The sequence below is a fragment of the Penicillium psychrosexuale genome (genome assembly GCF_028828465.1).
Source record: "Penicillium psychrosexuale strain IBT 29551 chromosome Unknown utg000002l, whole genome shotgun sequence".
Classification (NCBI taxonomy): domain Eukaryota; kingdom Fungi; phylum Ascomycota; class Eurotiomycetes; order Eurotiales; family Aspergillaceae; genus Penicillium; species Penicillium psychrosexuale.
In genome coordinates, this window is record NW_026643187.1 from 1,552,406 (window position 1) to 1,572,603 (window position 20,198).

Consider the following 20,198-nt stretch of genomic DNA (forward strand, 5'->3'; position numbering starts at 1 on the left):
CTACTCTTCCGGGAACCCAGCTTGGACATTGGCATACTTGCTCTCGGGGAAATCAAGAGCATTACACGACTGATCCAAAGCGCCTGGACCACCCACACCATCAACAAAGATACCGATCAAACTTCCTTGCGCCGGATCAGCCTCCTTCCCACCCTTATCACCGCTACTCTCCCACCACATACCACCACCCAGTCCGCGCTCGCGAATATAGTTCGCCTTGATCTGCGCCATATAGGGTGTGTCGTAAGTAACCATCTTGCGCGCACCGGCATCATAGCAGAACGAGGCACCAGATTCCTGATCGAACTGCTTCTCAGCCCCGGGTCTGGGCAGTGCCTTGTAATCCCACACCCCGTTCTCCCAGCTGCCCTCTCCGACGCCGGAGAAGGGAGCGCCGGGTCCGTCGGTGTTCTCAAATGCACGTCCGTACAGCGGCATGCCCATGACGATGTTTGAGGGTGGTACGCCGCCGACGTTGATGTAGTAGTCTAGAGCATTGTTGATGGAGAACGGCGTGGATGCAGGGTTGGAAGCTGAAGGGACGATGTTCGCTTGATGGCCAGCGTTGCTGTCCCAGCTTCCGGCGAAGTCGTATGCCATAAGGTTGTAGAAGTCTAGCACTGGGGTCATGTCTCGGAATCTGAGCTTCTCGTAATTGCTCGGGCCTGTAGTAGTTAGTTTGATGGTTCAGGGCGCTTTTCTATCGCCGAGGATATGGTATAGACATACCGGCAGGGCAGGCGATTGACAAGTAGAAACGGCGATCGGGACCGGCCTCTCTATCAAGAACCTATTTCCGGTCAGTTGGGCCAATTTCAAAGAAGCAGAAGAACGATATACCTCTCGGCACTTCCGAAGCAAAAGAACTAGATGCTCAGCCTCGGTGTCATCTAGATATAAAATAAGCATGGTGCCTCCTTCGAGTATGTTCCGACAAACCCACCTTTAGGATATTCCCAATCAATATCAAGACCTAAGAAACAGTCAAAACCAGCATTTCACACCGTACGAGTCGAACCAACATACCATCGAATCCCAAATCCAGAACCAAGCGTGTCGCCGATTCGGCAAATGCAGTCCGACCCTCATGGGAACTCGCAGGCTGCGCGAAATTCGAGGAGTACGTCCAGCCCCCGATAGAAAGCAAAACCTTCAGCTTGCGGTTCTGCTTCTTAAGCAGGAAAAGCTGCTTAACACATCCGTACACATTGGTACCGACGTCATTCCACGAGTCTGTGGGGTAATGCTTCTCGACGTCGGACCAAGAGTCGGTCAAGTACCTGCAATTCTGGTCAGGAAATCTTCTGCAGTCTGTACGGATCAAAATCAGGACTTACACTTCGCCGCTTTCGGGGCGGATGTTGGCAAATGCATAGAGGATGTGTGTCAGCTTCTCCGCGGGTAGATCCTGCGGGTTGTAGTTGCGGCCGTAAATTGCCTATGCAGTATGTCAACATTGGTGTTTTTTTTTTGGTTGTATATGCAGCCAGTTAGGCATAGTAAAATAGATGCAGATCATGCAGTCGGAGTTGAAATGGTGAGGCAAAATTGAGTAAAGTACATACCCAGTTGACAAAATAGGCGACTGATCTCATTTCACACATGACCGATGCGGGATGGGTAGTACGGGGATTAAAGTATTGCACGAGAACAGCCACAAGTAGGGCAGTAAACAGAGCAATGGACTTGAGATGGTACGCCACACTTTCAAGTCAAAAGAAAGTTAAGAGATTTTCGGAAGCACTAAAAGCAAGTATTTCAAGATACTTTAGTTATGTCGCAGCCTAATTGTTAGTGGACTTGTCGTATCCTTAAGTCTGGGCAATGTCAACGCCACACCCTCATTGGTCAGGACTCACGTGGGCACCTGTGGCGGTGTATATATTCAGGCACCAAGGCGACAAACGTGGCTGAGTATAGAAGAGATAAGAAGATCGAAGGTCAGTGAGTATCTGTATATCTGTATAACTGTATAACCTGGAGATGACCTATGTGGGAGATTATATACATATGTATAGGTACTAAATGCTCAGAAGGGTCCAAGAAAACGTGGTGTGTGACACCTCCGCCTGTTCAACGTGCAATGTAACCATGCTTGGCCAATCCTAATATGTCTCATGTAATAGTATGTTAGCTTCTTGGGTTTGGATCTGCAATTCATTGCTTGGAAGCACGAGGTAGGAAGTATCAAGTACTCGTGATGTTAAGGATGCAACTCTCAACTCTCAAGAATGCGACATAGCCATCAGAAAAGAAGCAATACTATGTAGAATCACCATTGACTAGTCATGAGGACTCGTTTACTATATTCGTGGTTAAGAAGATCCTGAATATTCTGAAGTTCGAAGATCTCATGATTGGAAGTATCTGTATAAAACCCTGGTCAGGCGACTTACCTCGAATATGCCCACAGCATCGGATTCTTTCGGCAGCAGATCAACTAACCCTAAGTGATAGGCTTCCCAAGCCGAGGAATGTCGGACAAGCGGCAATCCCGGATAGTGATCTCGACAGAAGATGTACAATGATCGACTGAAACTACACGTGGAGTCAGTCTTTAACCCACTTGTCTACATGTGATGAATGTATGTACAATATATATGTTGCAAGTTAAAACTGCATGAAATGCGAGGTCTATATCCACAAATATAATATTAGATATAACTAGCACTCGGAGGCACCGAAGTTGATGTGCAACGATCGACAAAGCATCTTCTTCTAACCCCACCGGGCCTGGGAGCCATGAATGAATGCCGATCAAGACAAACAAGAGCCGAAGATACGAGGCCATCCCGGGAAGCGGGGGGGACATCTAGAAAGAGAAATGTGATTGGCCCGACCATAGAAACTTAACCCAAAGGAAACATCGGGAATAACGAAGAAAAGAACGAAAGAGAAAAAAAACAACGGCTGCAAATCCAATCCATCCATAGCTGAACTCGAGCCGCGATATGGCCGTTCGTATAGCTGATTGGATCTACACAGGCCGAACTAACGCCCTTAGCGTCGCAAGCCGTGTCGGAAATCTCTACATCGTATGCCAAGTTGATCCCGATCCACTTTGATCGTAACGCTTTTCTTTTACCCTAGATATACGGTGGATCGATTTCAGCTGGTATCTCTGCCTCGGAGCCCCAGGTGTCTGGTTCAAAATAAGCCTCTACGATGTGTCTTTTGTCCTTGCATTAGTACAGAGTATGTACCTGAAAGCAAATTCGTATTTGCGTCAGATCATGTGGGGCATTGGGGCATTAGGGCTATCTTCTGTTATGCACTTCATAACATCGGGAGAACATATATGTCCATACCAGTACGATGTATATTGTCCAATGTACACATTAGATCGGTCTTGTAGATTGAACTGTGTAAAACAATGGAATGGAATTGGATTGGATTGGATTGGATTGGATTGGATTGAGTTTTAGAACAGATATCTCATATCGCAAACAGAAATACAGCCAAAAAAAAAAGAAAACAAGAAGGATATCGTAGCTATAACCAAAACCACGCAAGTAATCCAAACTCATTTTGTTATTTCACTGAAAGGCAGTACACACGGCCAGCGCTATACCCACCATCCCACACAAACCCCTCTATTAAAAGAATCATATAACGCCCAACAAGGCTCACAAGCACTCAGTAATCAGCACAAGGCAAAAAATCCGAAAAAAAAAAAGAAAACCCGCAACCTCAACCCCCACGCAACATGCATTTGTTCCTATTTCCAATTTTCATTTCCATTTCATCACTTTACCTACCCGCAACCCAGCGATGGATCGCTTCCAAGGACGGGTCATCGTCAAGCCAGTGACCAGCGCGCAGATCGGCAGCTCGCAAGTCTGCCACGACATGCTGGTCTGTGAAGCGCGCCAGATCCTGATGGAGGGCGGCAGTTGCGCTCTTCAATGCTGTAGAGTGCTGGGCTGTTGGAGGGGAGCCGCGTAGAACACCGGCGCGCGCCATGGCCCATCGCCGGGCTGCGGCGGCGCGCAGGTAGATCTTGTGCGCTTGGAATCGGCGTGCGCTGCTGTCCAGTATAACTCTGAAGGATGATGTTAGCGTCTTCACATGATTGGATGTTCGGGTCTTGCTGTATACCTTTGTAGCTCGGCTTTCTCGGTCTCCGCGTTCCCTTGCCCTGTCACCGGGCAGGGTTGGTAGTTGGCGGACATTAGGGTCTGGGCTGAGGCTAGGGACTCGCGGAGTACTACGAAGCCATCTTCCCAGTATTCCTCTTGGGATACTTCGACCTGCTGTTGCGAGATGTGAAGTAGGAGAGTGCGGTAGTCGTTGATTATCTCGGCGACTCGCATAGCGCGGGCTTGATTGACTGCGCGGGTATTAGCAGATTGTTTGATTGGTTGGTTGGTTGGTTAGGGTAAGCTTACATCCGTCTGCCATGTTTCTGGTAGATTAAGCATATAAAAGGAAGGCAATGGATCGACGAGTAGCAATGATGCAAAAAGCTAGTATAAAGAACGGGCTGCAAAGATAACCAATGAGAGATGAAAGAAAGGCAATGGTCAGAGGAATTGTTGGCCCATGAAGTCGAGAATGTTAGGCCACCAACGGTTTCCGGGGGAAAAGAAGGAGAGATATAAGTCTTCAAAGATTGGAAACAGTGTCTCTCGTTACCCCATACATGATCAATGGGTGGACCAAAAGGGGAAAAAAGCCATGCTATAAAATAATAATAACATAAAACCAAGGGATTTCTCAGCCTACAGCGGAGCCGACGTCAGGATACATCACGAAGAGAACGAGCTGCACCAATAGACGCGCAAGATCCCACGATCAGGTAGTTCGGGTTGTCAAGCACAGCTGGGATGGGACGGGGCCACACCATAAGCTCCCGAAAAACCGTTTACGGCATGACAAGGGCCATCCTGATCCCAAGGAGAGGGATCGGTGGAGAAAAAGAGACCAGAAGAGACCAAAAGAGGCATCGCATACTAAAAAAAAATTGGCCTATGAAATTCCCAGTATCCCAGCTGTGGATTGGGAGTGGATAGCGTTGGCCCGCATATGAGATTAGGTTCTTGCGCCGATTTGGCGTTTCTGGTGCGAATAGAGAGATGGTGTTTCATGCTGCTGATTGGAGAATATTGAATGAACTACTGACTCAGTGGGGAGTCATGTTTTTTTTTTGGACTTTTTTCGTGTCGATGCATCATTCCCAATTCCTCGTGGGACCTCTGTAGAAATTCCGAAATAGAAAGAGTTCAAGGTAAAAGGGACAAGACCTCAGCCTTGGACCTGCATTAGACATTTCCTCGGACCTGAACTCGGACTTGACGTGTAGTGGATCTGACAAGTGGTGAACATGTTCAGCTGGTATATTGGCGAGTATTTGCCACACTTGTAGTCCAATCAGATGACGAGAACAGCCTCCTTGGATAATTTATCAGTAAGCCACATTGTGGCGCCCACAACTCCTAGTAGCTGTCTACCGTCTCCTTGCTGTTAGGTAGGTAACACTGTGATAATCTGGTAGCGAAGCAAGCCCAAAGTTTGCACCGGTGGATTCTCTACCTTGGAAAAGCTGGACAAGCTGGATATGATCTCGGGCCATCCGAAAGGGGTATCGCCGAGAGATGAGATTTAGTATAGCATCAAGGTAACGTGCAGGAAAATAATTGAGTTATCATTCACAGATCGTCTGTTTCTCTAAAATAAACACCGGAGTCCTTCCATTACTGGTCTCTTGCCTCCATAGCTTGGACCCAGCTCACTCAGTCCTTCTCGGCTATGGCTTGCAGCCGTTCATCAATCTCCTCTTCCGTCAGAGCACGGAACGCTGTAGTGGTCCCCTCCTCGCCGTCGGCCCGCGGCCCACCGACGACACCAATCTCAATCTCGTGCTTCTTGAAGTCGACACTTAGCACATTGCTGAGGGCTGTAATGCCCAGCTCCACAACCTCCTCCCAGCCACCCGGAGCCGCATCTTTGTTCTTCAGCTTCTTCTCCAGGTAGTTCAACGCCTCCTGCTGCTTGGGACCGGATGCTGTCGCCTTGTACCCAACATAGTAACCGGCCGGGTCACACTTGTAGAGCTGCGGGCCGCTCTCGTCATCCACAGAGATCAAGGTTGTAGCCACGCCAAGTGGTCGCATGTAAGCCTGCGAATTTCAAAGAGAACCATGTCAGCTATTCTGTCTCACTGGGTCGTACGGTGGCAGGAAATCCTACCCTTTGTGTGTAGACCTGGCTGATATTTGCCAGTCGCTTTGCCAGGACATCGCATGGCATCTCATATCCGAACTTGTACCGGAACTCAGCAGCCTCACCACGGGCCCGGTCAACGGATGCGCGAGCATCTGCTATAGAACCGGTCATCACACAGCCTACGGAAGGCGAAATGCGGAAAACATGTGAAACGGAAGACGGGTCGATCAATTTATCCTGGTAAACGGCGAGTGTAAGCGCAATCCCAGCGATAAACCAGGAATTCATCTTACAGCGACTTTCTTCTGCGAGAGTACCACGGCACAGTCCTTGCCCCTCACACCGATGGAGGTGATGTTGGCTGAAGTGATAGCCTTGAATGCATATTCTGAGATGTTTGGTCAGCGGTCATGATGACAGCGAACGAATTGAGGATGCTGGGCAGATCGAGGCGGAATCATCGACCAGTGGATAATACACACCAACTTGGTACAGTCGACCCTGGTCAGAGAAGATAGTGATATGTCTGTCGTAGGCGCTTCCTGCGGGAAGAACGAATGTCAGTCGGGGATGAAGTCATGAGGTTGGGCTGGGCCATCATCGACGATGGAGCATACCAGACATGACGGCGAATCTTCAAGTATTTTAAAGCTGGATTAATAGAAGCAAAGGAAAGAAATGAGCAAGGAGGGTCCAAGAGGATGAGACGATGGGGGTTGATCAGTGACGCGTGCCAGAGCTGCCTGAGCTCAAGCTTGAGGTCAGCTTCACCGCCTTCCAGGTTTCTCTATCAACGGTTAACAGCACATGGTCATGATCTTTTACCACGAATGAGCTCGAGGTATTTCACAGGTAGTAAGGGCCACTGGGTGAATGATTAAAAGCATAACTCAGACTCGTTATTGTTATTTTCGTTGACCTTTAGATGTGTGAAATATCAACTTGGAAGAGAAAATGAACCAACTACACACACATACTTCATACATCAGTATGGACGACATGAGGATAAAATGACTTTTGACATGAACATAATTACACCGTCCCAAATGCTATGGTAGAGATATATACACATCCAAACCCTAGGTAGCAATGTAAACCCCAATTCAATAGAACTAGTCGCTGTCGCTTTCGCTACTCGAGATCTCGATCTGAGCAGTCCTGAGCTTTCGCTTCTGTGTCTTCTTCGGCACAGCAGGCTGTACCTTTGCTTCACGAACTGGTACAAACTTCTCCTTCCTCTTGGCAGCTTTGCTTTCCTTCTTCGACATTGTAACACCACTCGCGGCACTTTCCTTGGCCGAAGCCGGGGGAGCAGACGACTTGTCATCACTGTCGCTGCTGCTGCCACTCGATGAGGTCTCGTCATCGTTATCCGGCGCGGGCTTGGAAGCAGCCTTCTTTGGAGCCGGGGCATCATCATCGCTATCCTCACTGCTGCTGCTGATATCAACGACCATAGTTCTGTTCTTCCGCTTCTTGGTTACCGGTGGTTCGGCAGCCTTGGGTTTCGGTTTCGATTTCGGCTTCTTCAAATCCTCGGCGCTGAAAAGCTTGCCGGCAACAGCGAAAAAGACCAGCTCTGCTCGCTGCCTCTTCGGTAAACGCTTTAGAACGTCTCCCTCCAGCTTTTCCCCGAAGTTGACGTTGTCCAAATCCTCATCTCCCTTTGGCAAGCACTCGCGGAACGCATTGATAGCTTCCAGGTACTCGGGGCTTGTTGAAGGCTCCTGGTTCTCCACTTCTTCATCCTCCTTCGGCTTGTCAAGATCCATATCGGCCTTGATCACGTCCCTCGCAGCATCGCTCAGTCGCTGCTTGGCGGCATCACCTTTCAGGCCCTGCATGTACGCCAGCAGCGACGTGTTGTACTTAGAGGGGACATGCTCAAGCGAATACAGGTGCTTGAACAGGTTCGTTTCCCGGTTCTTCTGAAACTTCCATGTCGCGCGTGCTCGGTGGTAGTGGCTCAGATACGAGAGAATAGGCGTCTCGTGGATTGGGGCGTCAGTCGACGCGGTGCCGTCTTTCCTTTGCTTCTTCTTCTCCCGCTTGCGCTGCTTCATCTGTTCGGCAGTCTTATCTCCAACGTCTTCGGTGTCTGCTTCGGCTCCGTCTGCGTCCACTTCGTCGGTAGCGGCGGCGTCATTGCTGTCGGCTTCGTCCCACTCACTCGCGGAGTCGCCATCGAATTCCTTTGTTCCGGGTCCGAACGAGACTCGCTTTTTCCTTTTCTTGTGCGATTCATCCTCCTTGCCATTCTGGTCGTTGTCATCTTCGGTATGGCGGCGCTTCTTCTTTTTCTTCATTTCGCCGTCTGTCTCGGGTGCCGTATCCTCGGAAATGGATTTGCGCTTTTTCTTGTCCTTCTTGTCGGACTTGGCATCTTTTTTACTGGAAGTGGACTCCTGTGCGTCTGCACTTCCCTCTTCCGTAGAATCCTTCAACTTCTTGAGCTTCGATCCGAGCTTTTTCGACGCTGGGGACTGGGCGTCGGTCTGGTGCGCCATCGTTGCTGTGGGTGGGTTGTAATAGGGTCAAACAAAATTCAAATAGAATTGAGAGGAGCGTGACGCTCTAAAGAAGGCTGGAATCTGAAATTCAGGGCCTGTAAATGCGACCTCGCCTGTGGTGCTAATACGGTTGGCGGAGACTACTTTTTTTCTGCCGATCAATTGCGCGGGCCAATCATGTTGTCTCTATGTTGTACTCCCGAGGTCTCTAATGGCTATTTGCAAGGGAATCAATTGAAACATGTCGAAAATATGAATATGGGTGGAGTGTATAGGGCCATTATTCGGAAAATTGTGTTTAAAGATCTTGTTGATCTAACATCTAGATGTTGTATACTATCAACTAGACTATACAAGCTCTGTGATCAACTATAACATATACAACTACATAGTTCGCTCTCCTTATTGGTGGACCCGTCTTCTGTGGATAATAGTTTCAGGAATTAAGTAAGGTAGGCTTAAGGGGTCGTAGCTTGTAGAGATTGAAAGCGAATGATTATATTCTAATTGACGATACCCTCAATTCACGGTATATCCTTCGTTCGCCAGTAATATCATCTAAACAAACCAATCGTAATAGTAAGAGTATGCACGTATAATTAGTCGTCCATAGGTTGGACTCATTGCTTCGAGCATTTTGAATTATATTCGTTGATATTTATTCAGCCTTTGATAGACTTGTATACACTTGGATGAAAAGAAAAATATCGTAGAACTCGTCAATTGCGTTAATGATACCCTAAGAAGAATGCGACAGCTGCAGGCGTCTATGTCCCAGTCCCAGAAGCGAAGCCAGGATCATTAGCCCCAGTATCCCTTCTCTCCCTGCGCACCTCCTTCTGCACAAAGCCCTCACTCCCGGAGCCCGTAGCCGCCGCAGACGCCGCAGCCCTCCGTTTCGCCTTTTCCCGTTCCTTCTCTTTTTCTTTATCCCTAGCGTTCGGACCAGCCGCCTTTCGCCGTTTAGGCAGTTCATAGACGTCGTTGAAGTTCATCACCACGCCTAGGAAGCGCATGTCCACATCCGGCTGGTACGACAGATCGCCGAGGAGGACAGTCAGACGGGAGCGGAACTCGGCGGAGAGTTCGCGGAGGCGGACGCGAAGCGAGGAAAGCATGTTGTCGTCGGCGGCGAGATTGGGGCCAGATAATGAAAGCGGGGTGTTGACGCCGTCCACGCCGGCACTATCGGGTCGGACGTCCGGGGTCGACGCCATTGAGGCCCCGGTGCGGGTGTTGGGGCGGGAGAGGAGATCACGCTCTGTGAGACCCCATTGACCCTGGGCGGAGCGAGTTTCGATCTTGGCGTTTATCTCCTGGCGGCGGGTGAATTCCGCAACGGAGAAGGAGTACAGGCCATCTACAGCATCTTTGTAGGCAAGCATGAACTTAAGGATCTGGTGGAGCTGGCTGAGGAAGCTTTCTTCGGGTTGTTTGGCGGAGGTCGAGGTCGAGGTGCCGTAGCGCGAGGAGGATGCAGATCCTAGTAGACCCTTGTGGGTAATGGAGTTGAGGTATTTGGTGTGTGCTTCGATAAGGTCGTCCAGCGTGCAGTCCGGTCTCCGGATTGCCTCGAGCAGTTGTTCCCAGCTGGACTCGATGACTTCGAACAAGATATAGTATTGGAGCTGGTTGACGAAGTGAATCATTTCTGCAATCACGCAGCGTGCTCGCTTCCAGTCTGCTCCGACTTTGTCCTCCACGTTGCCGAGCACTCCGCGTGCACCGGTCATGCATCGTCGCCAGGTGCTGTTCAGCGCGAACTCAACTCGCTTGATGCGCCAGAGGAAGTTGAACACTTTCAAGTATTGAGTTGATGCCCAAGGTGTGATGACCACGTCCACGGGAGCATCGATTTTGTATTCCAATGTGAAGCAATCCCATCCAATTTCACCGTGGCTCAGCTCAAGCATACGGGCATCAAGGCGACGCAGCACTTCGGGGGTATCATATTGTGCATTGGAGGCACGGATAGCATGTTCCAGCTGTGCAGTTAGGGTATGTCGATATTGTGAATTTGCTGGACGGTCCAGATTTGTGGCAAGCGACTCCATGAGCAAAGCAATGAAGTCTCCTTGGCCAAGTAGCAGGTAACTCTTCAGTGCTTTTAGGTGATCAAGAAGGTTAAATTTCCCATTCATCAGGGTAATCAATCGAGCCATTGTAGTTTTATACGCCTCATCAATGGAGATCTCGAGAGTAGCGGTGTCACCATATCGAAGCTCCTTGGAAGCTTTCTTTGAATAGGCCTCCACCCACGCCGAATCGCCGCAGCCATGGCGGATGAAGTTCAAGGATTTTCCAATCAGGAAAATCTTCTTTGCAAACTCTTGCGTAATGATTGAAGGTACCATGTCATCATCAAGCTTATATTTGTCCTCCCAGACGCTGGTTGCAAGCCGCCGGGGGTCAGTCTTCGGCCGGAACTCTGGATCAGCGACAAAGAATTCCTTGTATGGATCTGACAGTTCGCCATCGTAAATCCATAGTCGTAGCATGTCGTAGAATGGACGTGTCACATGTGCAAGAAGTTTCTCGGCGAATGCACACACGAAGGGATCTCCGTGGGATGTTGAGAAGCCGTGTATTAAGGAAATCAACTGGCCACCCCTCTTACCTGTGATATGCGTCAGCCATTGAAAAAAAATTAGTCATTTGTCTGCCCACTTACTTTGAGCCTCTTCAACAATCAAACTCATCAGTCGAAGGGCCATGGTAGCATCTCTTGTCCACACCACGCATCGCTTCAAGGTAACGCCACCTTTTCGTACACCTTGAGGTTCGGTTCCTTCTCCAATCGCGGCCAGCGCCTGTCTGATTTCTGCCTCTAATGTAGCCACTAAGCTAAGATATGCGCGCAGCTCAACGGCAATGGCAGCTCGCAAGCTCTGGTTCACCAGTCCGCCTTCTTCGCTCTCCACAAACACAGACAGTCCTTTATAGAGCAGGCAAGGCTCCGCCAACGTGTTAAGGAGTGAGGTTGTCGGCGCAGACAGATTCGAGGGCAATTTCAAGCTCGACGCGGAACTAAATTGCAGATTCGACGAAGACAACCCTTGCAAGTTGAACGGAAGGTCACGCAGTAGCCTCTGCTCAACCGACCCAGACCATTTCGCCGGTGCCGATGGATTAGCAGTCGAGGGCCGAGACGAGGCAGCACGAACATGTTCATCGCTGGAATGGTCATTCACTCCAGTATCAATGCGAGTAGCTGGTATGTCAGCCGAGTTGCGCCTAGCCTGGTCCACGCCATCACGGTCAATATCACGTCGCAGCGAACTCTGTCGCTGTATCTTCGCCGGCAGTACGGGTTGGTGTTGCTGCGAAGCCGACGAGCTAACAGCGGGACCCTCATCATCGGAGTCGACCATCGTGCCACGTCTTGGGCGTGCACCATCCTTCCTCAACATATTATGCAAGTGCGCATCTTCCATCAACGGGCTCCGGCTTCGTTCTCCGCCCTCTAGTTCATCCGAAGCAGACAACTTATAAAGCAAAAAGAGGATACCCCATTTCTGCGACAGCACAGGCTGCGTCAGGAGGCGCGAGTAGAGATTTGAAAACCGCACCGCCTTATCCGGGCTGACATTTTCGCGGCGCAGCTTGCGCTTAATCAGATCAGGCGCGTTGTTGATGCTCTCTGTTCCCGCGAAACTTCCGCGGCGTCCACCAAGCCCAGCTGGTGATCCTGGGTCTGGAGCGTTTGTGCTGGCATGTGTGTCGAGGATGCGCCAGGCGCGCTCCATGAGAATATGGTGGCGGCGGCTTTCAGCTGAGGCGAGCGCTTCCTCTGTGCCGGAGTAGTCTTCGTCTTGGATGGCGGAGATCGGGAGCGCTGGGGTCAGGCCATCGACTAGCTGGGAGAGGGCGTCGTCTAAGCGGCGCGCGCGGGCAGGGTTGCGGGCTGGGTTTGACATTCTCTGCCCGGTGCCCTAGTGGGCGAATTGGTCGGGGTCTTGTATCTGGAAGTGGTTGGCGTCTGTGGGTGCTTTGTTTGAAATATTGTCGGACAAGAGTTTACGGTCAGGCAGCGGGTTTGGGGCGAAATCGTCGCGAATCAATTCTGACACTAGATTGTATAATTTCAATGTATGTCTGAGATGAACCTTTCAATTTGCATCTCAATGGAAGCAACGCGGACTCAAGCTTGAAGCTTGAATGTTTGTGTTTGAGATGTTTGGCGCGTGTTAGTGCCAATTTTCTAAGGCACCACGATCTTATCGCCCTATCGCTAGTTATCAGAGTCCTTACCCGATATGGATATCCCTGTCATATAAAACTTCAACCTTGGAAGGTTGTTGTCACGACACATCCCGGCTCACAACTCCATGTCATTCCATTGTAACATAGCTATTCGGGCTAAATTGCAAGAATTTCTGATGAATCCCCCCACAATAGTCAGATACCTGCTTGAGCCCACTCACACGTTCAAGAAGACCGGAGCGTGGCCTTCACCGGGCAATCATGGAATATGCGCAAGGGACTTGGATCTTTCGGTCTGAATTCCAGCGATTATTGGGCTCAGGCTAAGCTAATGCACAGTCAGAGCGCAACCAAGGTGCATGCATCATAGGTGCTATGATTCGGGGCAAATCCTCGCAGACCTGCTATAGTGACGTCCATAAGTCGTTCATACAAGATCTGTAGGATTTGGAGCCCTAGAGGCCCTAACCAACAAAGCATTGATTGATTTTATTCCTGCTTTATCTCTGTTCTTTATATGTCCTTCCACTTCTTTTTCTATGTCCATACTTTAATAAATCAAATGTACAATCTCCTAGTATGGACACAGGCACATCTACCTCTGCGACCGCGCGGCCATTTTTCCGACTTATAGGTAACGCAAAGCTCAAACTACTCGCTATATTCTTAACGACCTCGACAATCCTCCTACTCACACTATATTCGGGTGGCTTATCGGAAGACATCTCGCCTAGCGCGAAAGACGAGCTAGAGAATGAGAAAGACTACTGGACATGGGAAACGAGCACCCGATTCCAGAAATCCAAGCATGAAAACGACAGCAATGACACAGGGAATTCCCAAAATGCGACCTGTGACACATTCCCGACAGACGTGCTATCGCGCGTCCAGATCATCTTAAAGGCCAGCGCAACCGAAGACCCAAAACGAGTCGACACACACATGGCCTCTGTAACCCGCTGCATTTCCAACTTACTAGTTGTGTCCGACAAAGAGACCGAGCTCCATGGCCATCGCGTGCACGATGTCCTAGCCGATCTACCACCCTCAGCTCGGGATCTGATCCCGGAGTTCGAGGGGTATGATGCGCTCCAACGCGGAGAGAGCAATGTCGACGGCGCGACGGGCTGGAAACTCGATCGATTCAAGTTTCTTCCTATGGTGGAGCGGGCTAGAAAGGTCAACCCCGGCGCGGAGTGGTACGTCTTTCTCGAGACGGATACTTACTTCGTGTGGGATAACCTGTTCCGAATGCTGGGACAGTTCGACCCGTCGTTCCCTCTGTATATGGGTTCACCAGCGCCGGGCCGCGATATCGGTAATGGAAAAGTCAACTGGTTTGCATACGGCGGCTCGGGCTTCGTGCTGTCCAGAGCTGCGGTTGATACATTGACAGCGCGGGAGGTTGGTAAATACGGGCAGTTAATTGGGCAATCGCTCAGCGAACGGTATATGCAGACGGTGAAAGATGACTGTTGCGGCGACTCTGTGCTTGGATTTGCGCTGTGGGAAAAGGGTATTGAATTGTCTGGGATGTGGCCGATGTTCAACGCGCATCCGCTGGACTCAATTCCTTTTGGCGACGAGCATCACTGGTGCCAGCCTGCGATCAGCATGCATAAATCTCGATTGAGTGATATGACCGGGTTGGCGAACTGGGAAGATGAGCGGGATAGAACGGTATGATTCGGTTTGCTGAACCTAGTGGTACACACATGCACATGCTAATCCATTTCAATTCAGAAGCCCTTACTATACGCAGACTTGGTTGATTACCATCGCCTCGGACAGTTGCCAGAACGGAAAGGATGGGATAATGGAGCCTGGGGTGGGATTATCGAACATCCTGATACACTGCCCCAGCATGGGTCATTAGAAGCCTGTCGACAGGCATGCTATGACAGGGATTGGTGTATGTCTTACACTTATGATACCGCCGGGGACTGTGTGTTTGTGCAGAGCTTGCGACTTGGAGCTGCTAGCAAGCTGGAACTTGCCGACCAATTCACGGCTGGATGGGACAATGACAAAATACAAAATTGGCGGGCAAGCAACAAGTGTGAAAAGCCTATGTGGATGAAGCCGAGTTTGACGAGAATTTTCTGAAGCGCTTTAGGTATACGACTTCGAAATGATTTGATATACGTTAATAACGGATATACGATGTCTGATAATACATATAATTCCTACAGATCCCAGGGCTAGGAGTTGCAATCATGAAATACAACGACCCTCTGCATCCAGCGATATACTGAATGAAGATCTATGAATCTATAACACGACACTTTCAAAGCGATTGTCGATTCATTTGCCCAACCGTCTGGTTCAAAGAAACTAGTCAAAACACATCAAAAAATCACAACGCCATCCGTACGCCGCCCAGGAATCATGTATTTCGACACAAGCAACCCACAAATGGGAAAACAAACAATGCACCAAAGTGCCCTCAAGTATTAGACAAGCGAAAGGTAAAAATCCTCGGGGCCATCAAGGACAAGGATTAAAGAAAAGAGAAAAAGAAAGCGAAGAAGGGTAAAAAATACAACAAGGGAAAGGGGAACGTCATAAAAGCAGAAAGAACATCAACCTCAAGGTAGCCGTAAGTAGAAAGAAGAAAGCATCTCATACGCCGGATTGACACACCCTCAAAAAAAGGTCATTCCAGACCACCAAGCTAGTCCGTCCATTTTTGAGTCGTGAGGATCATTAACACCTGCCCATGCCAAAACAGTCGGCGTAGCCTTAGCCGAAAGAAACCGCGAGGAAAACAAACTCCTAGGAAGAAGAGATCAACCGCCGGTATAGCGGTGAACTGGATTTCCTACATGCGGCGAAAAGCAAGATAGGTATCTTGAGATGAGAAACAAAGCCTGTTTTCTCACCGACGCATGCCATGTGTAGGGATGCCGCCCTGCATACCCATGTTGGGCGGCATGTTATACCCGTGGTGATCGTATCCGGCTGAAATGCCGTTCATCATAAGGGGACCGAGCCCTTGAGCCTGGGAGACCGGGCAGTCTTTGTGTGCCAGCAAGAGAGTCTTGAGGTTGACAATCTCTTCACGTAGTTGAGTCACCGTCGCAGTAAGGGCATCATTTTCTGAGGTGAAAAGCTCCACCTTGTTTTGAAGGTTAGCCAGCCACTGCTTCTTCCGTTGACGACATTTCAAAGCCGCGACACTATGTAAACATTAGCATTTCAAGTTCCTGAATATAAGGTGGTCATTCATACCGATTCCGCTCTAGGAAATTGCGTCGTTTCTCCTCGTCGGTCATCTTCTTGGTATCCATTGGGAATTGCTTCATATCATCGTCGTCTTCGTCCTCGTCATCCATATCCGAAGGCATATCCATGTTGGGTTTAGCCCTTTTGTTGGAACCCTTCGGGGCCTCTTCGGCCTTGCGGCGGTTATTGGTAGAGCCCTTGGTGTTCTTTTTGCCCTTACCCTTGGCGGGTTTAGCGGATTCACGATCAGATGCATCCCCAACACTGGTACCATTGGTGTTCTGGGAGACACGTCGGGCAGCTGCAGATCGAGCATCATTTGACATTTGGGCATGGTTCATTGGCGCATTGTTGGCCTGGCCACCCTTGGCCAGCATGAACAGTCCGTTCGCCGCATCTGCCGCGTCATGCTGAGTGAAGTCAGCCGGCCGAGCTGGCTTCACTTCCATATTGACAGCCGCCTGGTCCTGCTCATTGGGGTTGGAGGTGGGAGCATTTGAATTGTTCTTCTTTGCTGTAAGTGCGGTGCGGTGGAAATCAATGGTGGAAGGAGTGGCGCCACCGTTCTGGAGTTGTTGCAAGAGAGCCTGTGAGTTGGGACTGGGGGCCGGGAACATAGAGCCTCCACCCCCCGGTGTCAGTCCCGTGCGGAGGGAGGACTCGTTCGGGGTAGGGAAGCCGCGACCGATGCTGTCGAAGTAGTCATTGGGGCCAGTAGGCCCGGGAAGCATAGCCGGACTGAGAGGACCCGCGCGTAGGGAGTTGTTCCAATTGTAACCACTTGACGAACTGGTGCCAGGTAAGGCCGGTGAAGTCAGGGCAGCCACCGAGGGAAGAAGCGATTTGCCTGGGGTGTCGGCCGGATTCCCTCCAAAGGATTGCTCAAATGGATTGGGCTCGAGGGAGAAAGGATTGTGCATGGAATTGAAGTAGTCCGGAGTATCAGACGCAGTAGGCGCACCCGGTCGTGGAGGTGGCGCCAACGAGGTCTGAGTCTCTAGGTTAGATTTCTGGTCCTTCGACGCGGCTTGCGAGTCTGGCGGAGAGGTTCGAGTTAGCAACGCGCCAAGAATTAATGCGATCGCAAATAGGTACCACTGCGGTTTTGGGATCGAGCCGGTGGCTTCATTGTGTGTGGAATATGCATGTGTTGGTGGGGAGGAAATCAATGACGCCAGTGGGTGAAGTCATCGCGACGGCAAAGGACTCGGGGGGGATTTAAGGGTCGGGGAACAGTGGCGTATTACCAAACCAAAAAGGGGACCTTTCTTTTTTGGAAGTTTAATGCAGAACAACATAAAACGAGGGCAGCAGCTCCATAAAATGGCATATCACAGTATGGTAAAGCAAAAGTACGAAGGAAATGCGCAAAAAAGTGTCGTGACACGAACCTTCTTTTTCTGCCTTCTTCGAGTCCATAGGGGATGAAGACATGTTTGATCGCAGAGTCGATATGGCTGGGGCGACCAGAGCAGACATTTAGCTGGGATATAATGGATATAAAATCGGTGAAGCCAAACAAACAATGGCTTCTAGATAGTCGGAGGGAGAGTGAGAGGAAGAGAGTGACGTAGGGGGAAGAGGGATATGATGAAATTTAGGGAATTTGGGGGTTTTGCTGATGAAAAAAACGAAATTACGGTCATGTATTGTATTTAAAATCAGAAACGGGATGGATTCTATGTGTATCCAGCATAAATAACGGTAACTGTCTTTCTCCGAATCAGGTTGGCTGTTCGTCTCCACCAGAGACACATTATTGTGTTCCTTTTCTGCTGTTCCACATCCACGTTGTTCTACTATCTCAGACATTCTACAACCCTTACACCCTTACCTCGGATCTTCACCATACGGTAGAGGACCAATTGGATATACCAATCCTAATTTGCCAGTCTACATGCGAGAATATCAAGTCGACGCTTGCATCTTTGATACGGAGTTTCCAAGGTTGGTTTCTGGGTATTATATCCATTATGTCACGGTGACGACAGAAATCTCTCCCGCTGTGGGCCATCCACCCTCTGACAGCCAATCACAGAACATTATTCCCCAGTGCCAAGGCCAGGAATATCAGCTAACCCGTAGAATGCGGTGAAAACGATGACGCAATCGATAGCACGTGAGGGCTCTACCATGGAATTCTAGCTAGATATCTTGATCTTCAGATATGTAGAACGTTGATAAACAGACTATACACACGTTGGCAGGGTAGTAGATGCCAAATAGGAGACAGCAAGGCTCTAGTTATATCGTACCTGACCGAGATCTGTATGTGTAAGCTTGTACAACCCCATGTAAAATTATTAATCAGCGACCCACCTGGTAACTATCCATGGATGGATACCCAGTACGCGTCGTATTCATACGGAATACTCCGTATTATACAAGTTCGAGATCGCGTCCACTCGGTTGTACAGTACCCAAATACATAACATTGCTATTTACTCTCTTCTGACGGGCCCTGGTCTGATGCAATAGGCCAATCCCATGTGGAAAGGGGATTTTCTTACCCGGTAGCTGGTACGAAGTAATAATCTTATATTAACCAACTAGTTAGGAGTGTCGCGAGAACGTGTGGTTCATTGCATACATCGTGCTAATCTTAATTTGAACGCCAATCCTTTCGATCGTTACAAATAGTGATCTAGCCTAAATTAGCTTTAATCACTATGCCATTGGATCGGTTTGGGGACAGGCTGTTCCCACAACGGGAGAGACACTTCCCCACAGTCTTGGTATGCTTCAACCTTGATTGTACGTATATGCATCACCTGTCCATTGTGAAGTAGGGTGCTCTAAGTGGAATTGACTTGATTGAAATACATATTGAAGCTACTATGTCTTTTGGAATAACGAACTCATATCAAATAGTATAGAATATTACGGATGAAACATTACCACCAGCAGTATAGCAGAAACCTACAAGTCAAGATACTGTTGCTACCCATGCAACATCCTTCAAGAGGAGGTTATCCACTTAAGCTCTTAACGGCATATGCCTGCCATATCAACTCCCTTCAATGCATGACTTACTCCGCGGTATAACTGGTGAAGACAGGAAAGACCGAAGTATGACAAGATCTTCAGTGTAGTTAGAGTGGTTCACGTGCTCTCTTCCTGAGAGCAAGTGGACTATGAATATTACATCTCCAGTAGGAAGCCGTTCTCCTCACCTTCCTAAATAGGCAGGCACCCTAAAGACTACACATACCTAGAAGCGCAACCGAGTAATGGAACCACAGCCACGATTTACGCTTGAAATCACACATGTCCAATAGAGATAGCCCGTTGACATAGATATTGTATCTATCAAGCCCTAGAAAGATTGAAATATTTACAATTCCCCTATCCTCAAAGAACCCTCAATTATACCACAACTTCACGAACCCCGATAGGTCGAGTAGTTCCAAGGACCCAGGAGGACAGGAACATGATAATGGCGCCAACCCTCCTCGCCCTCGCGGCCCCGTCCCTTGACAGTGAACTTAACCTCAACCTCAGGCCAGAAGCTCTCGATGCCCTGGGCCTCATACCAGGGACCCACGTCGAAGCGCACAGACCAGTTGGTCTTGCTGTCTGCGGCAGGCAGCGCGGCCAAGATAGCAGGTACGGACTCCGAGGCTGTTCCGACGGGCGTCCAGTTGGCAACGCGGCCGTCGGCGTTCGTGGTTGCGCGGAATGAGATGCTGCTGGCGGTGGATGCAGGCGTGGAGAGGAGAGTTAGGGTCACAGGCAGGTTGGCTGCGGGTGTCCCTGATAGCGTGTTGAGGCAATGGCAGGTGATGGGATCGCGCGCTGCCATGGTGGTGGTGGGTTGCTTGATTGGATTTGCGTCTTTGGTGTGCGGGGCCGGGGAGATTTGTTGCTGATAAAGTGCGAGGCGGTTGGTGGTGCGACCAAGTTGTTGGTTATTTTGAGGGGAGTCCATTCATTCAAATGGTAGAGGGAATATCGGAGAAGAAGAGAAAATGGGAGAAAGAAATATCCAAGGAGGAGAGCTCGACATTGCTATCAAAGGTTCATCGGAGGATACCGATGGCCGCGGAGAGTGCCATGCAGCTATTAATTGGGGGTCTATGACTTGCGCATTTATGC

The 20,198-nt window shown here is 49.6% G+C and overlaps 8 protein-coding genes across 8 annotated transcripts; 1 reads left to right on the forward strand and 7 right to left on the reverse strand.

The window, feature by feature from the left end:
• Positions 1-1,604, reverse strand: N7518_001720 (glycoside hydrolase family 18 protein; the record flags this gene model as incomplete). Its single annotated transcript, XM_057182648.1, has 7 exons — positions 1-665; positions 730-790; positions 841-890; positions 944-973; positions 1,027-1,280; positions 1,338-1,438; positions 1,566-1,604. 7 exons carry the CDS (start codon positions 1,602-1,604, stop codon positions 1-3), a joined length of 1,200 nt encoding a protein of 399 aa, XP_057044098.1.
• Positions 1,605-3,750: 2,146 nt separating this feature from the next.
• On the reverse strand, positions 3,751-4,401 carry N7518_001721 (uncharacterized protein; the record flags this gene model as incomplete). Its single annotated transcript, XM_057182649.1, has 3 exons — positions 3,751-4,042; positions 4,099-4,330; positions 4,389-4,401. 3 exons carry the CDS (start codon positions 4,399-4,401, stop codon positions 3,751-3,753), a joined length of 537 nt encoding a protein of 178 aa, XP_057044099.1.
• Positions 4,402-5,732: 1,331 nt separating this feature from the next.
• prs2 (proteasome core particle subunit alpha 1) lies at positions 5,733-6,789 on the reverse strand (the record flags this gene model as incomplete). Its single annotated transcript, XM_057182650.1, has 5 exons — positions 5,733-6,119; positions 6,190-6,402; positions 6,459-6,553; positions 6,648-6,707; positions 6,783-6,789. The coding sequence occupies 5 exons, from the start codon at positions 6,787-6,789 to the stop codon at positions 5,733-5,735; spliced, it is 762 nt and encodes a 253-aa protein (XP_057044100.1).
• A 488-nt stretch (positions 6,790-7,277) lies between these two features.
• N7518_001723 (WKF domain-containing protein) lies at positions 7,278-8,672 on the reverse strand (the record flags this gene model as incomplete). Its single annotated transcript, XM_057182651.1, has 1 exon — positions 7,278-8,672. One exon carries the CDS (start codon positions 8,670-8,672, stop codon positions 7,278-7,280), a length of 1,395 nt encoding a protein of 464 aa, XP_057044101.1.
• Positions 8,673-9,442: 770 nt separating this feature from the next.
• N7518_001724 (tubulin gamma complex associated family protein) lies at positions 9,443-12,592 on the reverse strand (the record flags this gene model as incomplete). Its single annotated transcript, XM_057182652.1, has 2 exons — positions 9,443-11,292; positions 11,347-12,592. The coding sequence occupies 2 exons, from the start codon at positions 12,590-12,592 to the stop codon at positions 9,443-9,445; spliced, it is 3,096 nt and encodes a 1,031-aa protein (XP_057044102.1).
• An 865-nt stretch (positions 12,593-13,457) lies between these two features.
• N7518_001725 (uncharacterized protein) lies at positions 13,458-14,984 on the forward strand (the record flags this gene model as incomplete). The annotated part of the gene is made up of 2 exons (XM_057182653.1): positions 13,458-14,558; positions 14,622-14,984. The coding sequence occupies 2 exons, from the start codon at positions 13,458-13,460 to the stop codon at positions 14,982-14,984; spliced, it is 1,464 nt and encodes a 487-aa protein (XP_057044103.1).
• A 772-nt stretch (positions 14,985-15,756) lies between these two features.
• On the reverse strand, positions 15,757-17,582 carry atfA (bZIP transcription factor atfA; the record flags this gene model as incomplete). Its single annotated transcript, XM_057182654.1, has 3 exons — positions 15,757-16,057; positions 16,110-17,139; positions 17,495-17,582. The coding sequence occupies 3 exons, from the start codon at positions 17,580-17,582 to the stop codon at positions 15,757-15,759; spliced, it is 1,419 nt and encodes a 472-aa protein (XP_057044104.1).
• A 1,900-nt stretch (positions 17,583-19,482) lies between these two features.
• On the reverse strand, positions 19,483-20,031 carry N7518_001727 (hydroxyisourate hydrolase; the record flags this gene model as incomplete). Its single annotated transcript, XM_057182655.1, has 1 exon — positions 19,483-20,031. The coding sequence occupies one exon, from the start codon at positions 20,029-20,031 to the stop codon at positions 19,483-19,485; it is 549 nt and encodes a 182-aa protein (XP_057044105.1).
• Between the last annotated feature and the right edge of the window lie 167 nt (positions 20,032-20,198).